This window comes from Oncorhynchus keta, chromosome 15 (genome assembly GCF_023373465.1).
Source record: "Oncorhynchus keta strain PuntledgeMale-10-30-2019 chromosome 15, Oket_V2, whole genome shotgun sequence".
NCBI lineage: Eukaryota > Metazoa > Chordata > Actinopteri > Salmoniformes > Salmonidae > Oncorhynchus > Oncorhynchus keta.
In genome coordinates, this window is record NC_068435.1 from 40,273,239 (window position 1) to 40,293,541 (window position 20,303).

The 20,303-nt window shown below is 44.2% G+C and overlaps 1 protein-coding gene across 2 annotated transcripts in view; it reads left to right on the forward strand.

The window, feature by feature from the left end:
* LOC118394929 (kinesin-1 heavy chain) overlaps positions 1-18,835 on the forward strand; it is a 30,102-nt gene extending 11,267 nt beyond the window's left edge. The window contains exons 2-25 of one of the 2 annotated variants that reach the window (XM_035788630.2): positions 1,219-1,306; positions 1,527-1,705; positions 2,038-2,086; positions 3,535-3,590; positions 3,870-3,957; positions 4,637-4,761; positions 5,239-5,343; positions 5,613-5,758; positions 6,016-6,164; positions 6,873-7,060; positions 7,636-7,704; positions 7,819-8,025; positions 9,399-9,542; positions 10,387-10,575; positions 11,031-11,148; positions 11,287-11,342; positions 11,832-11,941; positions 12,566-12,667; positions 12,855-12,915; positions 13,120-13,296; positions 13,967-14,183; positions 14,489-14,624; positions 15,456-15,493; positions 16,499-18,835. In XM_035788630.2, coding sequence (XP_035644523.1) covers positions 1,219-1,306; positions 1,527-1,705; positions 2,038-2,086; positions 3,535-3,590; positions 3,870-3,957; positions 4,637-4,761; positions 5,239-5,343; positions 5,613-5,758; positions 6,016-6,164; positions 6,873-7,060; positions 7,636-7,704; positions 7,819-8,025; positions 9,399-9,542; positions 10,387-10,575; positions 11,031-11,148; positions 11,287-11,342; positions 11,832-11,941; positions 12,566-12,667; positions 12,855-12,915; positions 13,120-13,296; positions 13,967-14,183; positions 14,489-14,624; positions 15,456-15,468 — 2,772 coding nt within the window. In that variant the 3' untranslated portion in view covers positions 15,469-15,493; positions 16,499-18,835. The remainder of the gene's footprint in view (positions 1-1,218; positions 1,307-1,526; positions 1,706-2,037; positions 2,087-3,534; positions 3,591-3,869; positions 3,958-4,636; positions 4,762-5,238; positions 5,344-5,612; positions 5,759-6,015; positions 6,165-6,872; positions 7,061-7,635; positions 7,705-7,818; positions 8,026-9,398; positions 9,543-10,386; positions 10,576-11,030; positions 11,149-11,286; positions 11,343-11,831; positions 11,942-12,565; positions 12,668-12,854; positions 12,916-13,119; positions 13,297-13,966; positions 14,184-14,488; positions 14,625-15,455; positions 15,494-16,498) is intronic. The other variant, XM_035788631.2, reaches the window with a different exon arrangement.
* Positions 18,836-20,303: the final 1,468 nt, after the last annotated feature.

Below are 20,303 nucleotides of genomic sequence, written 5' to 3' on the forward strand. Positions count from 1 at the left end.
TCCATATATATTACACTACTTTGACCAGCTCGCTATATTGGTTATCTCTTGTGGACAGACTACGTAAACATGAACATGAAAATGATCTGACCAAATTACGGAAGATTTTAGTTCTGGGTTAACCGAGATTAATACTGTATATACAGTACCAGTCAAAAGTTTGGACACGCCTACTCATTCCAGGGTGTTTCTTTATTTGTATTGGCATTCTCTCAACCAGCTTCATGAAGAATGCTTTTCCAACAGTCTTGAAGAAGTTCCAACATGCTGATCACTTGTTGGCTGCTTTTCCTTCACTCTGCGGTCCAACTCATCCCAAACTATTTCAATTGGGTTGAGGTTGGGTGATTGTGGAGGTCGGGTCATCTGATGCAGCACTCCATTACTCTCCTTGGTCAAATAGCCTTTACACAGCCTAGAGATGTGTTTTGGTTCATTGTCCTGTTGAAAAACAAATGATAGTCCCACTAAGTGTAAACCAGATGAGATGGTGTATCGCTGCAGAATGCTGTGGTAGCCATGCTGGTTAAGTGTGCCTTGAATTCTAAATAAATCACAGACAGTGTCACCAGAAAATCATCCCCACACAATCACTTCTCCTCCTCCATGCTTCACGGTGGGAACCACACATGCGGAGGTGATCCGTTCACCTACTCTGCATCTCACAAACACATGGCGGTTGGAACCAAAAATCTCACATTTGGACTCATGAGACCAAAGGACAGATGTTCACCGGTCTAATGTTCATTGCTCATGTTTATTGGCCCACCAAGTCTCTTCTTCTTATTGGTGTCCTTTAGTAGGGGTTTCTTTGCAGCATTTTGACCATGAAGGCCTGATTCACGCAGTCTAATCTGAATAGGTTGATGTTGAGATGTGTCAGTTACTCTGTGAAGCATTTATTTGGGCTGAAATCTGAGGTGCAGTTAACTGTAATGAACTTATCCTCTGCAGCAGAGGTAATTCTGGGTCTTCCTTTCCTGTGGCGGTCCTCATCATAGCGCTTAATGGTTTTTGCGATTGCACTTGAAGAAATTTGAAAAGTTCTTGAAATTTTCCGCATTGACTGACCTCCATGTCTGACTGACCTCCATGTCTTACTGTGGCACACTTTATGTGGGCTTCATCTTGATTTTTTAATCTGTGTTTAAATTGAATGTCAGACAAGTTGTTACATTCATTCTCTAATCTCTCGCGCTCTCTCTCTCTCTCTCTCAGAGCAAACCGTTCCAGTTTGACAGAGTGTTCCAGCCCAATACGACACAGGAGCAAGTATACAACGCCTGCGCCCAGAAGATCGTCAAAGGTGAGCTCTCTTCATTCACTGTTTATGAACACTCTCCCTACTGTAGGTGTTTTGTTAATGTGTCCATTGCACAAACCCGAGGAGAAAGAGGAGTAACTTTGCAGTGACTACTGCCTTCTGGCTGTCCTATTGGGTTTCTGTGTATTTCTGTGACAGGGGTTGAGTACAGAAGACACATATCTGTCTTGTACAAATGAATAAAGTAGTCTTCTTCTTCCAGATGTTCTGGAGGGGTACAACGGGACAATATTTGCATACGGACAGACATCTTCCGGCAAAACACACACGATGGAGGGTAACCTCCATGACACAGATGGAATGGGGATCATCCCCAGGATAGTGCAGGACATCTTTAACTACATCTATTCCATGGACGAGAACCTGGAGTTCCACATCAAGGTAGGTACTGGTTAGTACTCTACAAATACATCCCCCTGCTTGCCTCCTCAATTGCACTCTTTTCCCTAGATAGTGCACTACTTTTGTCAGAGCCCATAGTTTCTGGTCAAAAGTAGTGCATTATGTAGGGAATAGGGTGCCATTTGGGATGCAGATTTGTTCTGTCCAATTAGAACAACTCTTCCTACTCTCCATAGGCAGCATGCTGACCTTGAATTGCCGCAGCTAGTTCAAAGACACTCCGTAGTATCACTTCACTTAACAGGTTTTTAAAACCTATTGATTTTTCTATGTGGGATCTCTGCTAATAAGAGCTGACTCTTCTCTTCCAGGTTTCGTATTTTGAAATTTACTTGGACAAGATTCGGGACCTCTTGGATGGTATGTCCCAGGCAGAGCCACTGTCCCAATGGTACCCTACTTTTGACCAAGGTTCTCTGGTGAAAAGTAGTGTACTACGTAGGGAATGGGGTGCCATTTGGAACACACAATGTATAGCGTGCCTCTCCTTTTGGCTCGTGGCCATGCTACAGTATTGTGGATAATTGGCTAGTTCACATAACGTTCTGTTGATAAGGCTACGTAGAGCTTATCTAATGAATGAAAATGTGCATATTGAAAGAGGAAAAGAGTGAAAATGTTACTGATATTGGAATGAATATTCAGTTCATTTTTTGACTGAAAAGAAAGAATGTCTGCATATTGGTACGTTAATATGCTGTATCTGGATCTGCCATTATGTAAATTCTCCCCACCCAGTTTGAGCATGAGGTTTCTTCACACGCTATGGCTGCATTTACACAGGCAGCCCAATTCTGATCTTTTCCCCAATTATTGGCAAAAAAGCTGATCTGATTGGTCAAAATATCAATTAGTGGAAACAAGTCAGAATTAGTCTGCCTGTGTAAACGCTGTCAAGCGTCAAGGATACTTAAATGGCGAATTCAGGGGTCGCCAACCTTTTCTAGCATGACAGCTACTTTAAAAAAATGTCATGAGCAACATTTTTTTTCTCTCTCCTGGAACTCTTCCCCGGGTCCTTAGTGTACATGAGAAAGTAGTGTTTTCTGTCAATATACCTAGTAAAATAATGGTTAATAAACAACTCTCAAGGGGGGCCCTATAAAATCTGTGATTGTTTTTTTTCACCCAAATTATTTTGTATATATTTTTTTCGTATATTGGTTTTTCACTCTCAAATTTACAAGCAACAAAATTGTATGTTCTGAGTCCATGTCAATGCTTAAATCATATTCAAATACCATTTTATTTTAGGTCTGGAAGAACACTAACACATTTAAATATTTTTTGTTGTTGTGTAATTCCCCTTTAATTGCACATCTGACCCTTTAATTGCACATCTAGCGAGTACGGAATGTGCAGTCTAATGTGCTGGTCTAGTAACGCTGCTGCTAATTTCATAGCAAAGTTTGCAAATAACAGATACAAATGATATACTTACTGCCAGGTAAACCCTACTTTGCAGTTAACATTTAATTGAGAAGGTTTTGGGGAAGTATTTCTGTCTTCACACAAGATGGTTATCACATCAACTGGCTACACACGGAGTGACAGGCAAACGCGTGCACCACACAGACAGACGGTGGCAATATGGCTGGAAATGATTTGGCAAGTAGTGTGTTTTTAAGCTAATATGTGAGATTTGTTTATGACAGTTTGCGGTGGAACACGTGAATATTGCATATACTTTTAGAATTGTTTGGCGAGCTACTCGTAGGTGGGCTGCGAGCAACTGGTAGCTAGCTGGTGATCGACCTGTTGGAGACCACTAGGATAATGAAATGTATGTTTCCTTCTCTCTTCTCCAGTGTCAAAGACGAACCTGTCGGTGCACGAAGACAAAAACAGAGTTCCCTATGTCAAGGTGCGGCTTCAATCCAGGGATGAACTAACTGTCCCTCGCCCATTCAACTGTCACAGAGTTAGACCGCAGTCACCTAATAACAAAAGACATGAAGGTGTCACCTGACCTTGTTAATGTAGCTTTTCCCTATGAAAAGACACATTCTCTGAAGATATGTACGCACGCACTAGTGCAAGTCGTTCTGAAAAAAAGCATTTGTTGAAATGGCATTTATTATTGTTATTATTATATTTAGAATTGGGCCAGTGTCACATCATTGTTCTGTGTTTTTGCCCCCAGGGATGCACTGAGAGGTTTGTCTGCAGCCCAGAGGAAGTCATGGACACCATCGACGAAGGAAAATCTAACAGACACGTAGCAGTTACAAGTAAGAGACCGCACCAAATCTGCGTCCCAAATGGCGCCCTATTCCTTTTATAGTGCACTACTTTTGATCAATCCCCATAGGGGCATGGGCCCTGGTCAAAAGTAGTGCACTATAAAGGGAATAGAGTACCTTATGGGACGCATCCCAAAGCACCAACCCTGAGCCTCACTTATCTTGTGTGTCCATTTCAATGCCATATTCTTTGCCAAAATGGTTCCTCTGTCTGTAATTTTACCTGATACGCCTCAATAGGTCATTGAGTTCGATTTTCTTTTTGTTCTGATTTAAGAAATGGTGCTCAATGGTTTCTCACGCTACCCTGGTCCCAGATCCGTTTGTGCTCTCTTAACGACTCGTCACGCATCGCCACGCCAAACATGGCATGACAATTCCATAAAGTAGTTGTCAAGAGAGCACAAACAGATCTAGCATCCAGGCTATTCTCACGCATGTGTCAGAGCTCTGGTTACCGTAACCGACTCATCCATCAAATCAAACCAATCTACTGTATACCATAAGAAACAGTGTGCCACATACTACATGATCATACACTCTGTCTGTAGTGTATATTCATTCCCTTTATAGTGCACTACTTTTGAGGGTTCTGGTCTATGTAGGGAATGGGGTGCCATATAAATGCCTGTTCAGTGCTGATCCCAGATGTGTTGTCTTGCTGTAGATATGAATGAGCACAGCTCCAGGAGTCACAGTATCTTCCAGATCAACGTGAAGCAGGAGAACACTGCTACAGAGCAGAAACTCAGCGGAAAGCTCTACCTCGTCGACCTGGCTGGAAGTGAAAAGGTTGGAAAAGCCTTCGCACGTCTGAGTTAGCTTGTTGCAGGGGCATGGGAATAAACAATGATATTAGGGGAGAGAAACCTGAACACTGCTCTTTCGTGTTCTGATGACGGCTGAGGGAGATACCGTTATGTAATCTTAATAAAGGTATACTGGCAAGAGCGGTCTTTCTCGCTCTCTCTCTCTCTCTCGCTCTCTCACACTTAGTCCTCTCTACTACATGGTAGAAATGGAAAAAAGATTTCCATCTCTGAGCAAATGCACATAGCCCATCGGTCTTTTCCCGGTTCCCTAATGTTGTTATTATCAGAACTGATATCAGAACTGATTAACATCGTTAGGTTAATGTCATTCAGACCACATGCTTGACCCGTGATAATATACTATCAAGACCTCTTAAGGACTCTGTTGCAAAGAAAGTGTTACTGTTCAAGTCCTCCATCTTACCAGAAGGTCCCCTGTCTGTCTCTTTCCTCCCAGGTCAGCAAGACGGGAGCCGAGGGTGCCGTGTTGGATGAGGCCAAGAACATCAACAAGTCTCTGTCGTCACTGGGCAATGTCATTTCAGCCCTGGCCGAAGGGTCTGTGAGTACTTCTCTACTCTGACGGGTATTATGACTGGCGGTTCGGGTTCGTTCATTGTAAAGACGCGTAGAAGTCTTTAAGAGATGAAAGTACATGTACCTCGAGGCAAGGTTTTGGTTCAAGCTGATTCAAACTTGTCTAATTCTACACCTCTTATTTTAATCATAGATTGGTTTGTATTGTTTCTTTGCTTTCACAACCTGGAGGCAATTCTATTGTTGTTTCTCTTAATGAATTTTCTTTGTTTGTTTGTGTTTGCTTTGTTTCAGGGCTATATCCCATACAGAGACAGTAAAATGACCAGAATCCTTCAGGATTCTTTGGGGGGGAACTGTAGGACCACCATTGTCATCTGCGCCTCCCCCTCCGCCTACAACGAGTCGGAGACCAAGTCCACTCTCATGTTCGGTCAGAGGTGGGCACGCTCACTAGCTCTTCAAGGACAGTTCACTCAAAACAATCTTTTCAGTAGTCCACTGTTGATACAATCCCCCAAAAAGTGTGCATGTCAGCAGTCACATTTTCAGTACAGAGCAAAACGTGTGATGATGATGAGTTTTACATCATATGAAGAAAAAAACGAGTTACCAACAGTCACTATGTAGTGAGCTATTCAGGGCTGTTGAATTAGAATATGGTGTAAAGCCTTGGTCCTGTTGGTGGTGTTTCCAGAGCGAAGACCATTAAGAACACCGTGTGTGTGAACGTGGAGCTGACGGCAGAACAGTGGAAGAAGAAGTACGAGAGGGAGAAGGAGAAGGGCAAGGCCTTGAGGAACACCATCACCTGGCTGGAGAATGAGCTCAACCGCTGGAGGAACGGTGAGGAGGAGAGGACATTCACCTGCACTGAGTCCCATATGGCATCCTATTACCTATGAAGTGCACTACTTTTGACCAGGGCCTACAAAATATTGACACCATTGACAGCCCATAGGGCTCTGGTCAAAAGTAGTGCACTATATATAGTGAATAGGGTGCCATTTGGGACGGACCCGAGGTTTGGGCCCCACTCTTCACATAATGGTCTCATTTTAGCTGAGTGGCTGCATCATTCACTGGAAACCATCTGCACTGAGGGGAAAGACTCCGCCCCCCTCCAGTTTCATCCAAAGCATGTATTCATTGTAGATTATTCAAATAATCCTCCCTCCCGAACACGACACCAAACGTACACATGTACGCACGCACCCACCCGCATGTTGACCATGCAAACCTGGGCTGTGTTTAATGGGTGCAAACCGGAAGAAAGCCACTCTGTTGTGAACAGGCTCGCTACGTTATGCCTTACCTTAATGAACCTGCTGTTCTACTAGGTCTGCTGTACAGTAAAGGCCTTGCAGGGTGTCTGTCTGACCTCTCTGGGGTAAAGTTTTCCCTAGGTACAGATCTAGGATCAGCTTTCCCTCCACCAATCCTAACCTTAACCATTAGTGGGGAAAATGCAAAACTGACTGAAGTTCAGCTTCTAGAAGCAACTTCATCCTACTCCCGTCTGAGCTTTCTGTGTCACCATGCTGCCCGCTGCAGGGGAGAGTGTGCCGGTGGACGAGCAGTTTGACAAGGAGAAGGCTCAAGCTGAGGTGCTGGCCCTGGACAATGTGCCCAACGACAAGCCTGCCTCTACCCCCAACATGCCCCAGCTCCGTCTGACTGACGCTGAGAAGGACACGTGTGAGGTGGAGCTGGCCAAGCTCTATAAGCAGCTGGATGATAAGGTGAGAGAGACGTGTGTGTGTGTGTGTGTGTGTGTGTGTGTGTGTGTGTGTGTGTGTGTGTGTGTGTGTGTGTGTGTGTGTGTGTGTGTGTGTGTGTGTGTGTGTGTGTGTGTGTGTGTGTGTGTGTGTGTGTGTGTGTGTGTGTGTAAGCTCATCTTTCATCTTTGCAATGACCACTTCTGTGACAGCATGGGCAGGGCCGTTGACGGCTATCTCCATTATGGGCCAATTGCACCCTCGTTCCAACTCAAGGGTGAAACCGGTCACAGAACCTCCAGTCCTGTAGGAACAGAACAGCCAGCCACCCTGTGGTCATAGAGACCACAGCGTGGAACAGTCAATGGTTGAATTCAGAGAGGGTACTGTGCTTGAGCGACAGCAGGCTCTGAGGTTATTTGCAGCAGTCTTCTCTCAGAAACAGCGCCTTGGCTTCCCGTGTTAACCACTTCATTTTGAAGGTAGACAATGCTCAAACTCAGGCCAAAATGTAGACAGACTTGATTGTTTCAACTTCCAGTTTGAGCCCTGTTTTAAATGAGTGTGATGCTAACCATGTCCTCTATCTGTGTGTCCAGGATGATGAGATCAACCAGCAGAGCCAGCTGGCGGAGAAGCTCAAGCAGCAGATGTTGGACCAGGAGGAGGTGAGTTTGTCTGTTTCCCAAATGGCACCCGTTTCCCTATATAGTGCAGTACTTTTAACCAGAGCCCTATGGGTTGAATCATAAAATGGATTCAAAACATGTTTGTGTTTGTAGCTACTGGCGTCGTCTCGGCGCGACCACGATAACCTGCAGTCGGAGCTGAACCGCCTGCAGGCTGAGAACGAGGCTTCCAAGGATGAGGTGAAGGAGGTTCTGCAGGCATTGGAGGAGCTGGCTGTTAACTATGACCAGAAGAGCCAGGAGGTCGAGGACAAGACCAAGGAGTTTGAGATGGTCAGCGATGAGCTCAACCAGAAATCGGTGAGACAATGTCCCTCATTGTCCCTGCTCATGAAGAGCGCTGTCTGTGTCGGATTCATTGTGATGCTTTCTAGGATCTGCATGTCATTTTTTCCTGGTCACTTCAATATATTCTTCTAATATTTTAAATACAGTACCAGTCAAAAGTTTGAACACATCTACTCATTCCAGGGTTTTTCTTTATTTTTACTACTTTCTCCATTGTAGCATAATAGTGAAGACATCAGAACTATGAAATAACATATGGAATCATGTAGTAACCAAAAAAGTGTTAAACAAATCCAAATATATTTTTGATTTTAGCCACCCTTTGCCTTGACAGCTTTGCACACTCTTGGCATTTTCTCAACCAGTTTCACGAGGTAGTCACCTGGAATGTATTTCAATCAATAGGTGTTAAAAGTTCATTTGTGGAATTTCTTTCCTTCTTAATGCATTTGAGCCAATCAGTTGTGTAGGGGAGGTATACAGAAGATAGCCCTATTTTTTAAAAGACCAACTCCATATGGCAAGAACAGCTCAAATAAGCAAAGAGAAACGACAATCCATCATTACTTAACGACATGAAGGTCAGTCATTCCGGAAAATGTCAAGAACTTTGAACGTTTCTTCAAGTGCAGTCGCAAAAACCATCAAGTGCTATGATGAAACTGGCTCTCATGAGGACCGCCACAGGAAAGGAAGACCCACAGTTACCTCTGCTGCAGAGGATAAGTTCATTAGAGTTAACTGCACCTCAGAAATTGCAGCACAAATAAATGTTTCGCAGAGTTCACAAGTAACAGACACATCTCAACATGAACTGTTCAGAGGAGACTGGGTGAATCAGGCCTTCACGGTCTATTTTCTGCAAAGAAACCACTACTAAAGGACACCAATAAGAAGAAGAGACTTGCTTGGGCCAAGAAACACGAGCAATGGACATTAGACTGGTGGAAATCTGTCCTTTGGTCTGATGAGAATTTGAGATTTTTGGTTCCTTCCGCTGGGGCTTTGTGAGATGCAGAGTAGGTGAATGGATGAACTCTGCATGTGTGGTTCCCACCGTGAAGCATGGAGGAGGTGTGATGGTGTGGTTTGCTGGTGACACTGTCTGTGATTTATTTAGAATTCAATATAGTATATTATATTTTCAATACATTTTGATTTGTTTAACACTTTTTTGGTTACTACATGATTCCATATGTTATTTCATAGTTTTGATGTCTTCACTATTATTCTGCAATGTAGAAAATAGTAAAATAAAGAAAAACCCTTGAATGAGTAGGTGTGTCCAAACTTTTGGCTTGTACTGTATGTCAGTCATGGCCCTTTTTTGCCCCTAATATTTAGGAAATGTTTATGTCAAAACCTTTTTCTCTTTCGCTCTCCAGAGCGTCCTGACGTCCATTGACTCTGAACTGCAGAAACTGAAGGACATGAGCAACCACCAGAAGAAGAGGGTCTCTGAGATGATGTCCTCACTACTGAAAGACCTGGCAGAGGTTGGCATCGCCGTGGGCAGCACCGAGATCAAGGTAAAAGGACATGGCACATCACCACATGACACTCCAAAGATGGGCATTATTTTATTGGCAACTGAAGGAAAATGTTTAATGTCATTTTCTCCAATCACTCACTTTACATCAGCCGATGTCACGAAGTGCGATACAGAACCCCAACCTAAAACCCCAAACGGCAAGCAATGCAGATGTAGAAGCACGGTGGCTAGGGAAAAACTCCCCCCTAGAAAGGCTGAAACCTAGAGAGTAACCAGGCTATGAGGAGTGGCCAGTCCTCAAATAATAATAATAATCACAGTGGTTGTAGAGGGTGCAACAGGTCAGCACCTCAGGAGTAAATGTCAGTTGGCTTTTCATAGCTGAGCATTCACAGTTAGAGACAGCAGGTGCGGTAGAGAAAGCGAGTCGAAAACAGCAGGTCCGGGACTAGGTAGCACGTCTGGTGAACAGGTCAGGGTTCCATAGCCGCAGGCAGAACAGTTGAAATAGGAGCAGCAGCACGACCAGGGGGACTGGGGACAGCCAGGAGTCATCAGGCCATTCGGGGAGTCCTGAGGCATGGTCCCAAGGCTCAGGTCCTCCAGGAGGAGAGGGGGAGAGAATTAGAAGGAGCATACTTAAATTCACACAGGACACCAGATAAGACAGGAGAAATACTCCAGATATAATACTGTCCCTAGCCCCCCAACACAAACTACTGCAGCATAAATACTGGAGGCTGAGACAGGAGGGGTTGGGAGACACTGTGGCCCTGTCCGACGATACCCCCGGACAGGGCCAACCTGAATAAAATCATAACACTACTCCGACTCCTCCTTTCTCTCTCTCTCTGTTTCTCACTCACCTCCCTCACCCCTAGCAACACGACGGCAGTGGTCTGATAGACGAGGACTTTACGGTGGCTCGTCTGTACATCAGTAAGATGAAGTCGGAGGTGAAGACCATGGTGAAACGCAGCAAACAGCTGGAGAGCACCCAGTCAGAGAGCAACAAGAAGATGGACGAGAACGACAAGGAGCTGGCCGCCTGTCAGCTAAGGATCCAACAGGTATTACCATATCATTACATATAGAAAGTGTATTATTAAAGGATCTCTATGGGTATTAGCCCGCTTCTCTCATCATAGTTCTAGATCCACACACTCCACAACAGCCTCAATCTGCCACTATCAGGGTTGCGCTCAATTCCATTTAAATTCGGTTAATTCAGGAAGTAAACAAAGTCCAATTCTAATGCAATTCCCTTCCTGAATTGACTGAATTTAAATGGAATTGGCCATAACACCATAATCACTCTCACCAACCTAATCTTCCACTGATGTTTGGCTTGGCAATGACAGAGGAGTAGGCAAAGCACAAACAGATCTGGGATCAGGCTTACTCTTTCCTTTTCCTCCCAGGAACACAGTAATCAAACTGAGACCTGCTACAGAATCACTAGCTATTTAATCCACATAAACCCCATGTGTTTGTGTAATTAACATTCTCCATCCCCCCCATGCAGCATGAGGCTAAGATCAAGTCCCTGACAGAATACCTTCAGAACGTGGAGCAGAAAAAGAGACAGCTGGAGGAGAACGTTGACTCTCTGAACGAAGAACTGGTCAAGATCAGTGCCCAGGGTACCACACACACACACACACACACACTGCTACAGCTATGCACTGATAACACATAATGGAATACATTGCATATAAACATCTCTAAAACAGATTTAAGGCCTATAGTGCCACCTAGTGACAAATGTTTCCCTTTTGCAGAGAAAGTCACCGCCATGGAGAAGGAGAACGAGATCCAATCAGCCAATGAGGTCAAGGTACGATATCTTCTCCATCCCATAGGGCTGCCTTCTACTCCAAATTCAATTTCAGATCAGTGGTGTGACCCAAATGGTGCACTACTTTTGACCTAGTGGACTAAACTCCACTCTATGGAAGTTTCTGATGAACTCCACCAACGGCGTGGAACCGAGACCAGGCTTCATAAAGTATTGACCTCCGGCGAATTGAGTAGTCGGAGCCAGATTCCACAGAGCCTGGTCTCGGGTCCACGCCGTTGGCGGAGTTCATCAGAAACCTCCCTCACCGTGGAGTTTAGTCTGCTACTTTTGACCAGGCTCTGGGTAAAAGTAGTGCACTAAATAGGGAATAGGGTACCAGTTGGGAAGCAGGCCCAGAAGTCATGATATATTCCAGATGATACAGTTGATTGGTGACCTCTTGGTACGACTAGTCCAGACTTGTCCGACTGCCTACTATGATATGTTATGGATGTTGATTGGTGTCCTCTTGTGTGTCATCCCCAGGAGGCCGTAGAGAAGCAGATCGCTGGCCACCGTGAAACCCATCAGAAACAGATCAGCAGTCTGAGAGATGAGCTGGACAAGAAGGCGCACCACATCACTGAACTGCAGGAGTAAGAGACGAAACACACCCCCATGTACACATTGTCCACTGTTTACTGTGGTTATGTCCCACTTGGGAGGCAACCACAATGTCTCCTGTCTCCAGGGCTACGGTGTTATATTGTGTTGTTGTGTTACACCGGGGCCAAACTTCCTGCCATTCAGGACCTATATACCAGGCGGTGTCAGAGGAAGGCCCTAAAAATTGTCAAAGACTCCGGCCACCCAAATCATAGACTGTTCTCCAAAAGGCTTCTTAACAGCTTCTAACCCCAAGCCGTAAGACTGCTCAACAGTTAATCAAATGGCTACCAGGACTATTTGTATTTGACCCCCTTTTTAAACTGCTGCTACTCACTGTTTATTATCTATGTATTGTCACTTTACCCCTACCTACATGGACATATGACATCAATTACCTCCTCTAACCCGTACATCCACACATTGCCTCGGTACCGGTACCCCTGACTTGTTATTCTTATTTTATTGTGTAACTTTTTTAACTTTAGTTTAGTTACCAAGTATTTTCTTACTCTGCATTGTTGGTAAGGGCTTCTAAGTAAGCATCTCACATGAAGGTTGTACACCTGTTGTATTCGGCGCATGTGACAAATATACGATTTGATTTGTTCCAGTCTCAACCAGGAGATCATGCTGGAACAGGAGCGTCTCAGGGTGGAACACGACAAACTCAAGTCTACCGACCAGGAGAAGAGCCGCAAACTTCACGAGCTAACGTACGATACAGAATATGTGATCGCTAATTACTGTGTGGCATATACACAATGATGTTGCTCACGAGTGCCCACATGACATGCTCATTAGAGAAGCTATCGCGTCTGTTTAGCTTAGATTAGCACTATACTTGTCCAGTGTTACTGCGGTCAAGCTGTGGCTAATGCGTCCCTGTGTTGTGCTGTGCAGGGTGATGCAGGACAGGAGAGAGCAGGCCAGACAGGACCTGAAGGGACTGGAGGAGACTGTGGTGAGTAGACTACAGATAACAACAGCTCTTCGGTTTCCCTCTTAAAGGGCTGTTAAAAGGTACATTTGAATGAACCAAACTTATTTATTTTCATGAATCTTTATGCCTTTCTATGAATAATAATTGCCAAAAAAAAAGCAGGGTAATTTGGGTGAGTGTTTCCATTCCCCTTTAACCCCTCTAACACTTCCCCTACTCCGCTAGGCCAAGGAGCTCCAGACCCTGCACAACCTGAGGAAGCTGTTTGTCCAGGACCTGGCTACCAGAGTGAAGAAGAGTGCTGAGATGGACTCTGATGACACAGGAGGCAGCGCAGCTCAGAAACAGAAGATCTCCTTTCTGGAGAACAACCTGGAGCAGCTTACCAAGGTTCACAAACAGGTATGTTCTCAGCTGAGAAACCAACAAGTAGACCCAAACACACTGAAATCATACCAACAAGTAGACCCAAACACACTGAAATCATACCAACAAGTAGACCCAAACACATTGAAATCATACCAACAAGTAGACCCAAACACACTGAAATCATACCAACAAGTAGACCCAAACACACTGAAATCATACCAACAAGTAGACCCAAACACACTGAAATCATACCAACAAGTAGACCCAAACACACTGAAATCATACCAACAAGTAGACCCAAACACACTGAAATCATACCAACAAGTAGACCCAAACACACTGAAATCATACCAACAAGTAGACCCACACACACTGAAATCATACCAACAAGTAGACCCACACACACTGAAATCATACCAACAAGTAGACCCAAACACACTGAAATCATACCAACAAGTAGACCCAAACACACTGAAATCATACCAACAAGTAGACCCAAACACACTGAAATCATACCAACAAGTAGACCCAAACACACTGAAATCATACCAACAAGTAGACCCAAACACACTGAAATCATACCAACAAGTAGACCCAAACACACTGAAATCATACCAACAAGTAGACCCAAACACACTGAAATCATACCAACTCTAGTGCTTTTGGAGATGGCTAATTTGTCAAACCTCTCTCTCCCTCTCAGCTGGTACGTGATAATGCAGACCTGCGCTGTGAGCTTCCTAAACTGGAGAAGCGTCTGCGCGCTACGGCTGAGCGGGTCAAGGCCCTGGAGTCGGCGCTGAAGGAGGCCAAAGAGAACGCCGCACGCGACCGCAAACGCTACCAGCAGGAGGTGGACCGCATCAAAGATGCCGTCAGGGCTAAGAACATGGCCAGGAGGGGCCACTCTGCTCAGATCGGTGAGGGAAGATACACACTGCATGCTGTAATCCTGGTGGTTTAATGTATGGTTGGATATTCAGTATATTAATGGATTCCATTCCTAAACTGAGTTCCTCTAGTATATATTTTTGTGTACTGCTTTTACATTGACTGCCTTGTGTGTAACTTATGTTTTTATTGTTTTTGAGCTCATACAAAACACATTGCAATATATGTATTCCAATACCTACAAATTGCTTAATAAACTTGATCCTTGAACGTTATTCAGTACATAAATGCATGCCGTTCCTTGACTGCTGTGTTCCTCTGCCCCCCTCCACAGCCAAACCCATTCGTCCTGGCAAGCCTCCAGTGGCGTCCCCCACCCACCCCAACGTGAACCGCGGCGGAGGGGGTTTCTACCAGAACAGCCAGGCCGTGGCCATCAGGGGAGGAGGAGGCATGAAGCCAGACAAGAAGTGAGTGACTGACTAATGGGAAAAATATACTGTAGAATATGATGAGAAACACAAGTTTGATCCATAACTCCCAACATGGGGATCATTTCGACTTCTCCCATATATCTAAAAGAGTTGATGCAGTGTAGTAATGTGTTCAGGGCCTGTGTGGTTCAGTTGGTAGACCATGGTGCTTGCGTCCCACCGCTGCCCCCCATACAAAAATGTATGCAATCACTACTGCAAGTTGCTTTGGATAACATTTTATTTTATATGGCATATACACAGTGGCCAGTTTATTAGGTACACCCATCTAGTACCAGGTCGGACCCCCCCTGCCTCCAGAACAGCCTGAATTCTTTGGGGTGTTGAACCATTTCTGAATTGGTGTCAAGGGACCTAATATGTGCCAGGAAAACTATCCCAACAATACTACACAACCACCACCAGCCTGTACCGTTGACACCAGGCAGGATGGGGCCATGAAGTCGGGCCATGACGCCAAATCCCGACTCTTCCATCAGCATGACGCAACAGGAACTGTGATTCGTTGGACCAGGCAATGTTTTTCCACTCCTCAATTGTCCAGTGTTGCCCCTGGCACCGATGATCTTACCACACTCAAAGTAGCTCAGATCACACGTTTTGCTCATTTGAACGTTCAATTGAACAGTAACTGAATGCCTGTCTTTCGTCTATATATAGCAAGCCACAGCCACATAACTCACTGTTTGTAGGAGCAAACCATTTTTTTTTAGAACGGGGTGGTGTACCTAATAAACTGGCAACTGAGCGTATATATTATAGTGAATGCAGTGTAGTAATTCTGATGACCCCCTCCATACCACATAGGTCAGATGGCTAGAGTAGAGACCGGATCTGATACACAGGTGAGACTGACCGGTACCTCTATGGCCGGAGGAGGCAAGGATGATGCCCATAACACGCTTAGTATGAATGGGCCTGTTTGAAAGGCAGCTAACCACAGGGCTTGGGAGTTTTTAATGGGTCAATTTTCTACTGTAATTAACAGTGTTAACAGATTCTAAATAGTAGAGCTCTGAAGAAAACTGCTGTGTAGTTGAATGGCCTTGACTTTTCTGGTGGCTAGTATGGATCCTCTGATGAGTCGTGTGTTTTTTGCTAACCCCTGCTAATGTTTTCTAAAATCTTATTACCATGTGTACATCTAACATGCCAGATTAGTTCTCTCTTGGGAGATGCCAGTAACATTTTGTGTTGGTAGACGTCACCCATGTCTTGTAAGACTAACAGCCCCCCCTCTCTTTCTCTTCCTACCTTCCCTCTCTCTCTCTACTCCCTACCTCTTTTCCTCTCTGACCAACTTTCCTCTCTTCCCCAACTTCCCTCTTTTCCTCTCTGACCAACTTCCCTCTTTTCCTCTCTGACCAACTTTCCTCTATTCCTTTCCTCCCCAACTTCCCTCTACTCCTTTCTTCCCCAACTTCCCTCTACTCCTTTCTTCCCCAACTTCCCTCTATTCCTTTCCTCCCCAACTTCCCTCTATTCCTTTCCTCCCCAACTTTCCTCTATTCCTTTCCTCCCCAACTTCCCTCTACTCCTTTCTTCCCCAACTTCCCTCTATTCCTTTCCTCCCCAACTTCCCTCTATTCCTTTCCTCCCCAACTTCCCTCTATTCCTTTCCTCCCCAACTTCCCTCTATTCCTTTCCTCCCCAACTTCCCTCTATTCCTTTCCTCCCCAACTTCCCTCTACTCCTTTCCTCCCCAACTTCCCTCTTCCTTTCCTCCCCAACTTCCCTCTATTCCTTCCCTCCCCAACTTCCCTCTATTCCTTCCCTCCCCAACTTCCCTCTATTCCTTTCCTCCCCACCTCCCCTCTCGCTCTCTTCCTCTTCTCCTCTCACATCTGAAGCATTTGAAGATGGGAGGGGACATGACCACAGAAGATGCAGATGGATATCACCCTGGCAACCTGTCATTCCATTACAGCCATTGGCTTCCTGCAGGCAATATATTAGAGAGAGGGAGGAGTTTTAATATAAATATATAAATATTCCTGCCCTGTACAGATCCACCTACCTTCATGTTTCTTCTCTCCGGAGCAAACAACAACAGCGAAATTAATTTAATATACAAAACAAAACACACAACAAGACGCCCACCAACTGCAGAGGGCAGTCTTTGCGCATTGAACTACATTTGACTTGAATGTGTAGCTATGTTTTTCGTGGCACAGTTTGTCGTCATCTCTGATGTCTTAAGGTTTGGTCTGCACTGTGCCAATGTGAATGTACGCTAACCGGGATTTCAAAAGAGATGAGAGAAAAAGAAAAGGTGACTGAAACACAGTAAATCTAAATGTTGATCCTTGATACCGCAAACATTCGTAGGCTAATCTCTTGTACATTATTATTATTATTATACTGGTTGTACCACACTTCTTTCTATCAATAGATTTGACAAGCTTCTTGAAAGGTTTGAACCGCACTACTGTCCTGTTGTACATATGTAATATGGCACATGCTTCCTTAAGAGGTGTTTGGCTTTGAAATGCCAAGAGGTGTGATTCCAGTTCAGATTGATGTAATTACAGAGTACCTGTGATGGCCATTGTTTTCACTGTAAGGAAGATAAAACGACACATACTTGGTGCGGTGACCACATTAAACGGATGTGAGAAGGAAAGAGGAGCTTTCATGCCTGCGTCCCAAATGTCTATACTTCTTCAACGGTTCGGATGTTATTTATCTGTCTGGCCGTTGGGCGCACATAGATGGCACACACACGCTGGTCCTAGCCAGCTAGGTCCTCTCATCCACTCACCGTTTTTGTCCTGACCTCCTCTGAACAAACCATTGGCTGGTGGTTGTTTTTAACATTTTATTTTGTAACGTAACTGTTTATAGTACTTTGATCAATGGGCTCCTTTCTGTGCCCCCACCCCCCACCACCAGTAATGTCAAGACGAGTGAAGTAAATACATTTAGGGGGGCCTCTGTTTTAAATTGATATTGGGAATCGATAAAGGCAGGCTCTGACTTTTCCAAAATCACCCTCTTTTCATTAAGCAGGGGGCCTTTGGCTAGGAAGGGGATTGGTCGGGTTCAGTCTGCTGGTTAACTAGTCTGGGTCTGAAATGGCACAGCCCTATGGGCCCTGGTCAAGACTACATAGTGAATACGGTGCCGTTTCAGACCTATCCCAAAGCATCTTGGAAAGTGGTTTATTAATTATCGAAGTTGTAATCAGGAGCCAAGGATTTTATACATTTTACACTTCTTGTCTTCTTGCGTTTGTTGTTTTCTTCCCGAATCCCCTTCAATTATTTTCCCTATCTATGTGAGAGTAAAATGTCTCTCCAACCCTTGTTTTTTATGTCATTTTGTGTCAATTCTGAAGCATTTGCTGTTGCTGTGCATGTAGGCCAGCATGAAACAAAAACACTGACATCTTGTGAGTACAATATTATATACCAATGATATACTGTTAGGTGTGACCAGAGTCTTTTTAATAGTCTGCAGCCACAGTAAGGTGTTGGGGTTTTATGTTACGAACGTTTGTTGTTTTGGAAGGATTTGACATAAAATTGTCAGATAAGATGGCACTTCATGTAAAGTTTAAACTTTAAACAGGGTTAGAAAACACTCCAACATATGGTAACTTATGGGGCTGTAAACCATACTTTTCTGCTATTAGAGGCTAGTTTGGGAGAGGTAGGTAGCCTATACCTTTGACAGGACAATGTCTGTCAAGTTTTCATTTTTGTAACCATTTGAACAGTGAACACTTTGCAACGTGGTCTTCGAAGTGCATAGTACCCTATCCTTACCTGCCAGGGTTCCACTGTACTCCATCAATTTAATGGATATGAAATGGAGAAGTACAGAAAAAGAACAACAACCATTTGTCCACGATGTTTACCAAATTCATTTGTTTGCATTTGATTCTAAAGAAAAGCGTAGCCACTTTATTACTGTGTAATAGTTACTTACATTTCTAATTGACAGATAAGGATTCCATCAATGGAAAAAGGTACTGGATCATTCCTAGGGTACATCCCAAATGACTCCCTATTCCTTATGTAGTGCACTACTTCTGACTGCATAGGGAATAGGGTGCCATTTGGGACGGAACCATAGCGACCTGGGGAAGAGGTGAAGGGGATGTTCAAAGTCGAATGATATCACCATTTTGGATTGACTGCATGATGTAAATGTATGTGTGATTAAATCATTCTGAGAAAAACCTACCTGGTGTCAGTCTAATTCAGTGCTCGACTCATTCGGTCTCATTCAAACTTTCTTATGGAGTGCATGGCAAATTCTAGGATGATATTTCTGGGTGGGTAGACAGAAATTTGTTGGCTATTTCTGAGGTAATAATATGACTCAAGCGTAGTAATTTGGGCTGGCAAACAATAACTTTTGGGAGGGAAATGCCCTGCCATGCACCCCCACTAGAGACGCCCCTGTGGAGGTGATCTAGATTCTATTGTGTCTGATATTGAAAATGATAAAAGTAACCGGACGTTGCCAATTTTGCATTATACCATCTTTGTTATATTGTTCATACCACTGAGAATTCCAGTTGTAATGGAGTAGAATCTATCAAGGTTACATCTATCTATCTGTGTCAAAATGTATTCTTGCATGTGACAATGAAAAGAATCCGGCAATAAATATTGAGATCTGATTTACTTTGAACAGTACTGCATACAGTAGCTTTGAGTGCTGTAGCCATACTTGACATTACTGCAGTGAACACCAACCTGGTTTCAGAGCATTTCATGTTATTCTGTACACCCATTTAGTGTGATATGTTGTGTTTCGAACGGTATGTAATAATTTGTTGATGTCCATCACTCATTTTGTATTATATGTAAGGAATGTGCAAAGCTTACAATGTATTACCAATTTGCAAAATGTACAATGTGTTACGAATTTTCAAAATGTACGATATGTTACGAATTCTAGCTAGGTGGCTAACGTTAGCTAGCTGGCTAACGTTAGCTAGGCTAGAGGTTAGGGTTAAGGTTAGTGTTAGGGGAAGGGCTAGCTACAAGGTTTAGGGAAAGGGTTAGCTAACATGCTAAGTAGTTGCAAAGTAGCTAAAAAGTAGTAAGTAGTTGAAAGGTTGCTAATGATCTAAAATTGTAAAGTTGTCTGTTGCCAAAGTTAGTTACTTTAAGGAGCATTTCTCTCTCTGTGGGTCTAACCCCAAGAAGTTCTGGAAAACGGTTAAAGACCTGGAGAATAAACCCTCCTCCTCATAGCTTCCCATGTCCCTTAATGTTGATGATGTGGTTGTTACTGACTAGAGGCACATGGCTGAGCTCTTTAATCACCACTTCCTTAAGTCAGGATTCCTATTTGACTCAGCCATGCCTCCTTGCCTGTCCAACATTTCCTCATCTCCCACCCCTTCTAATGCGACCCGCCCCGATGCTTCTCCCTCTTTTTCCCCTGCCAGCTACAAAGTTTCTCCCTGCAGGCGGTCACTGAGTCTGAGGTGCTAAAGGAGCTCCTTAAACTTGACCCCCAAAAAACATCTGGGTCAGAATGTTTACATCCTTTCTTCTTTAAGGTTGTTGTCCCTATCATCGCCAAGCCTTTCTGGGGAGGTTCCCATTGCTTGGAAGGCAGCCACAGTTTGTCCTTTTATTTAAAGGGGAGATCAAGCTGATCCTAACTGTTATAGGCCTATTTCTATTTTGCCCT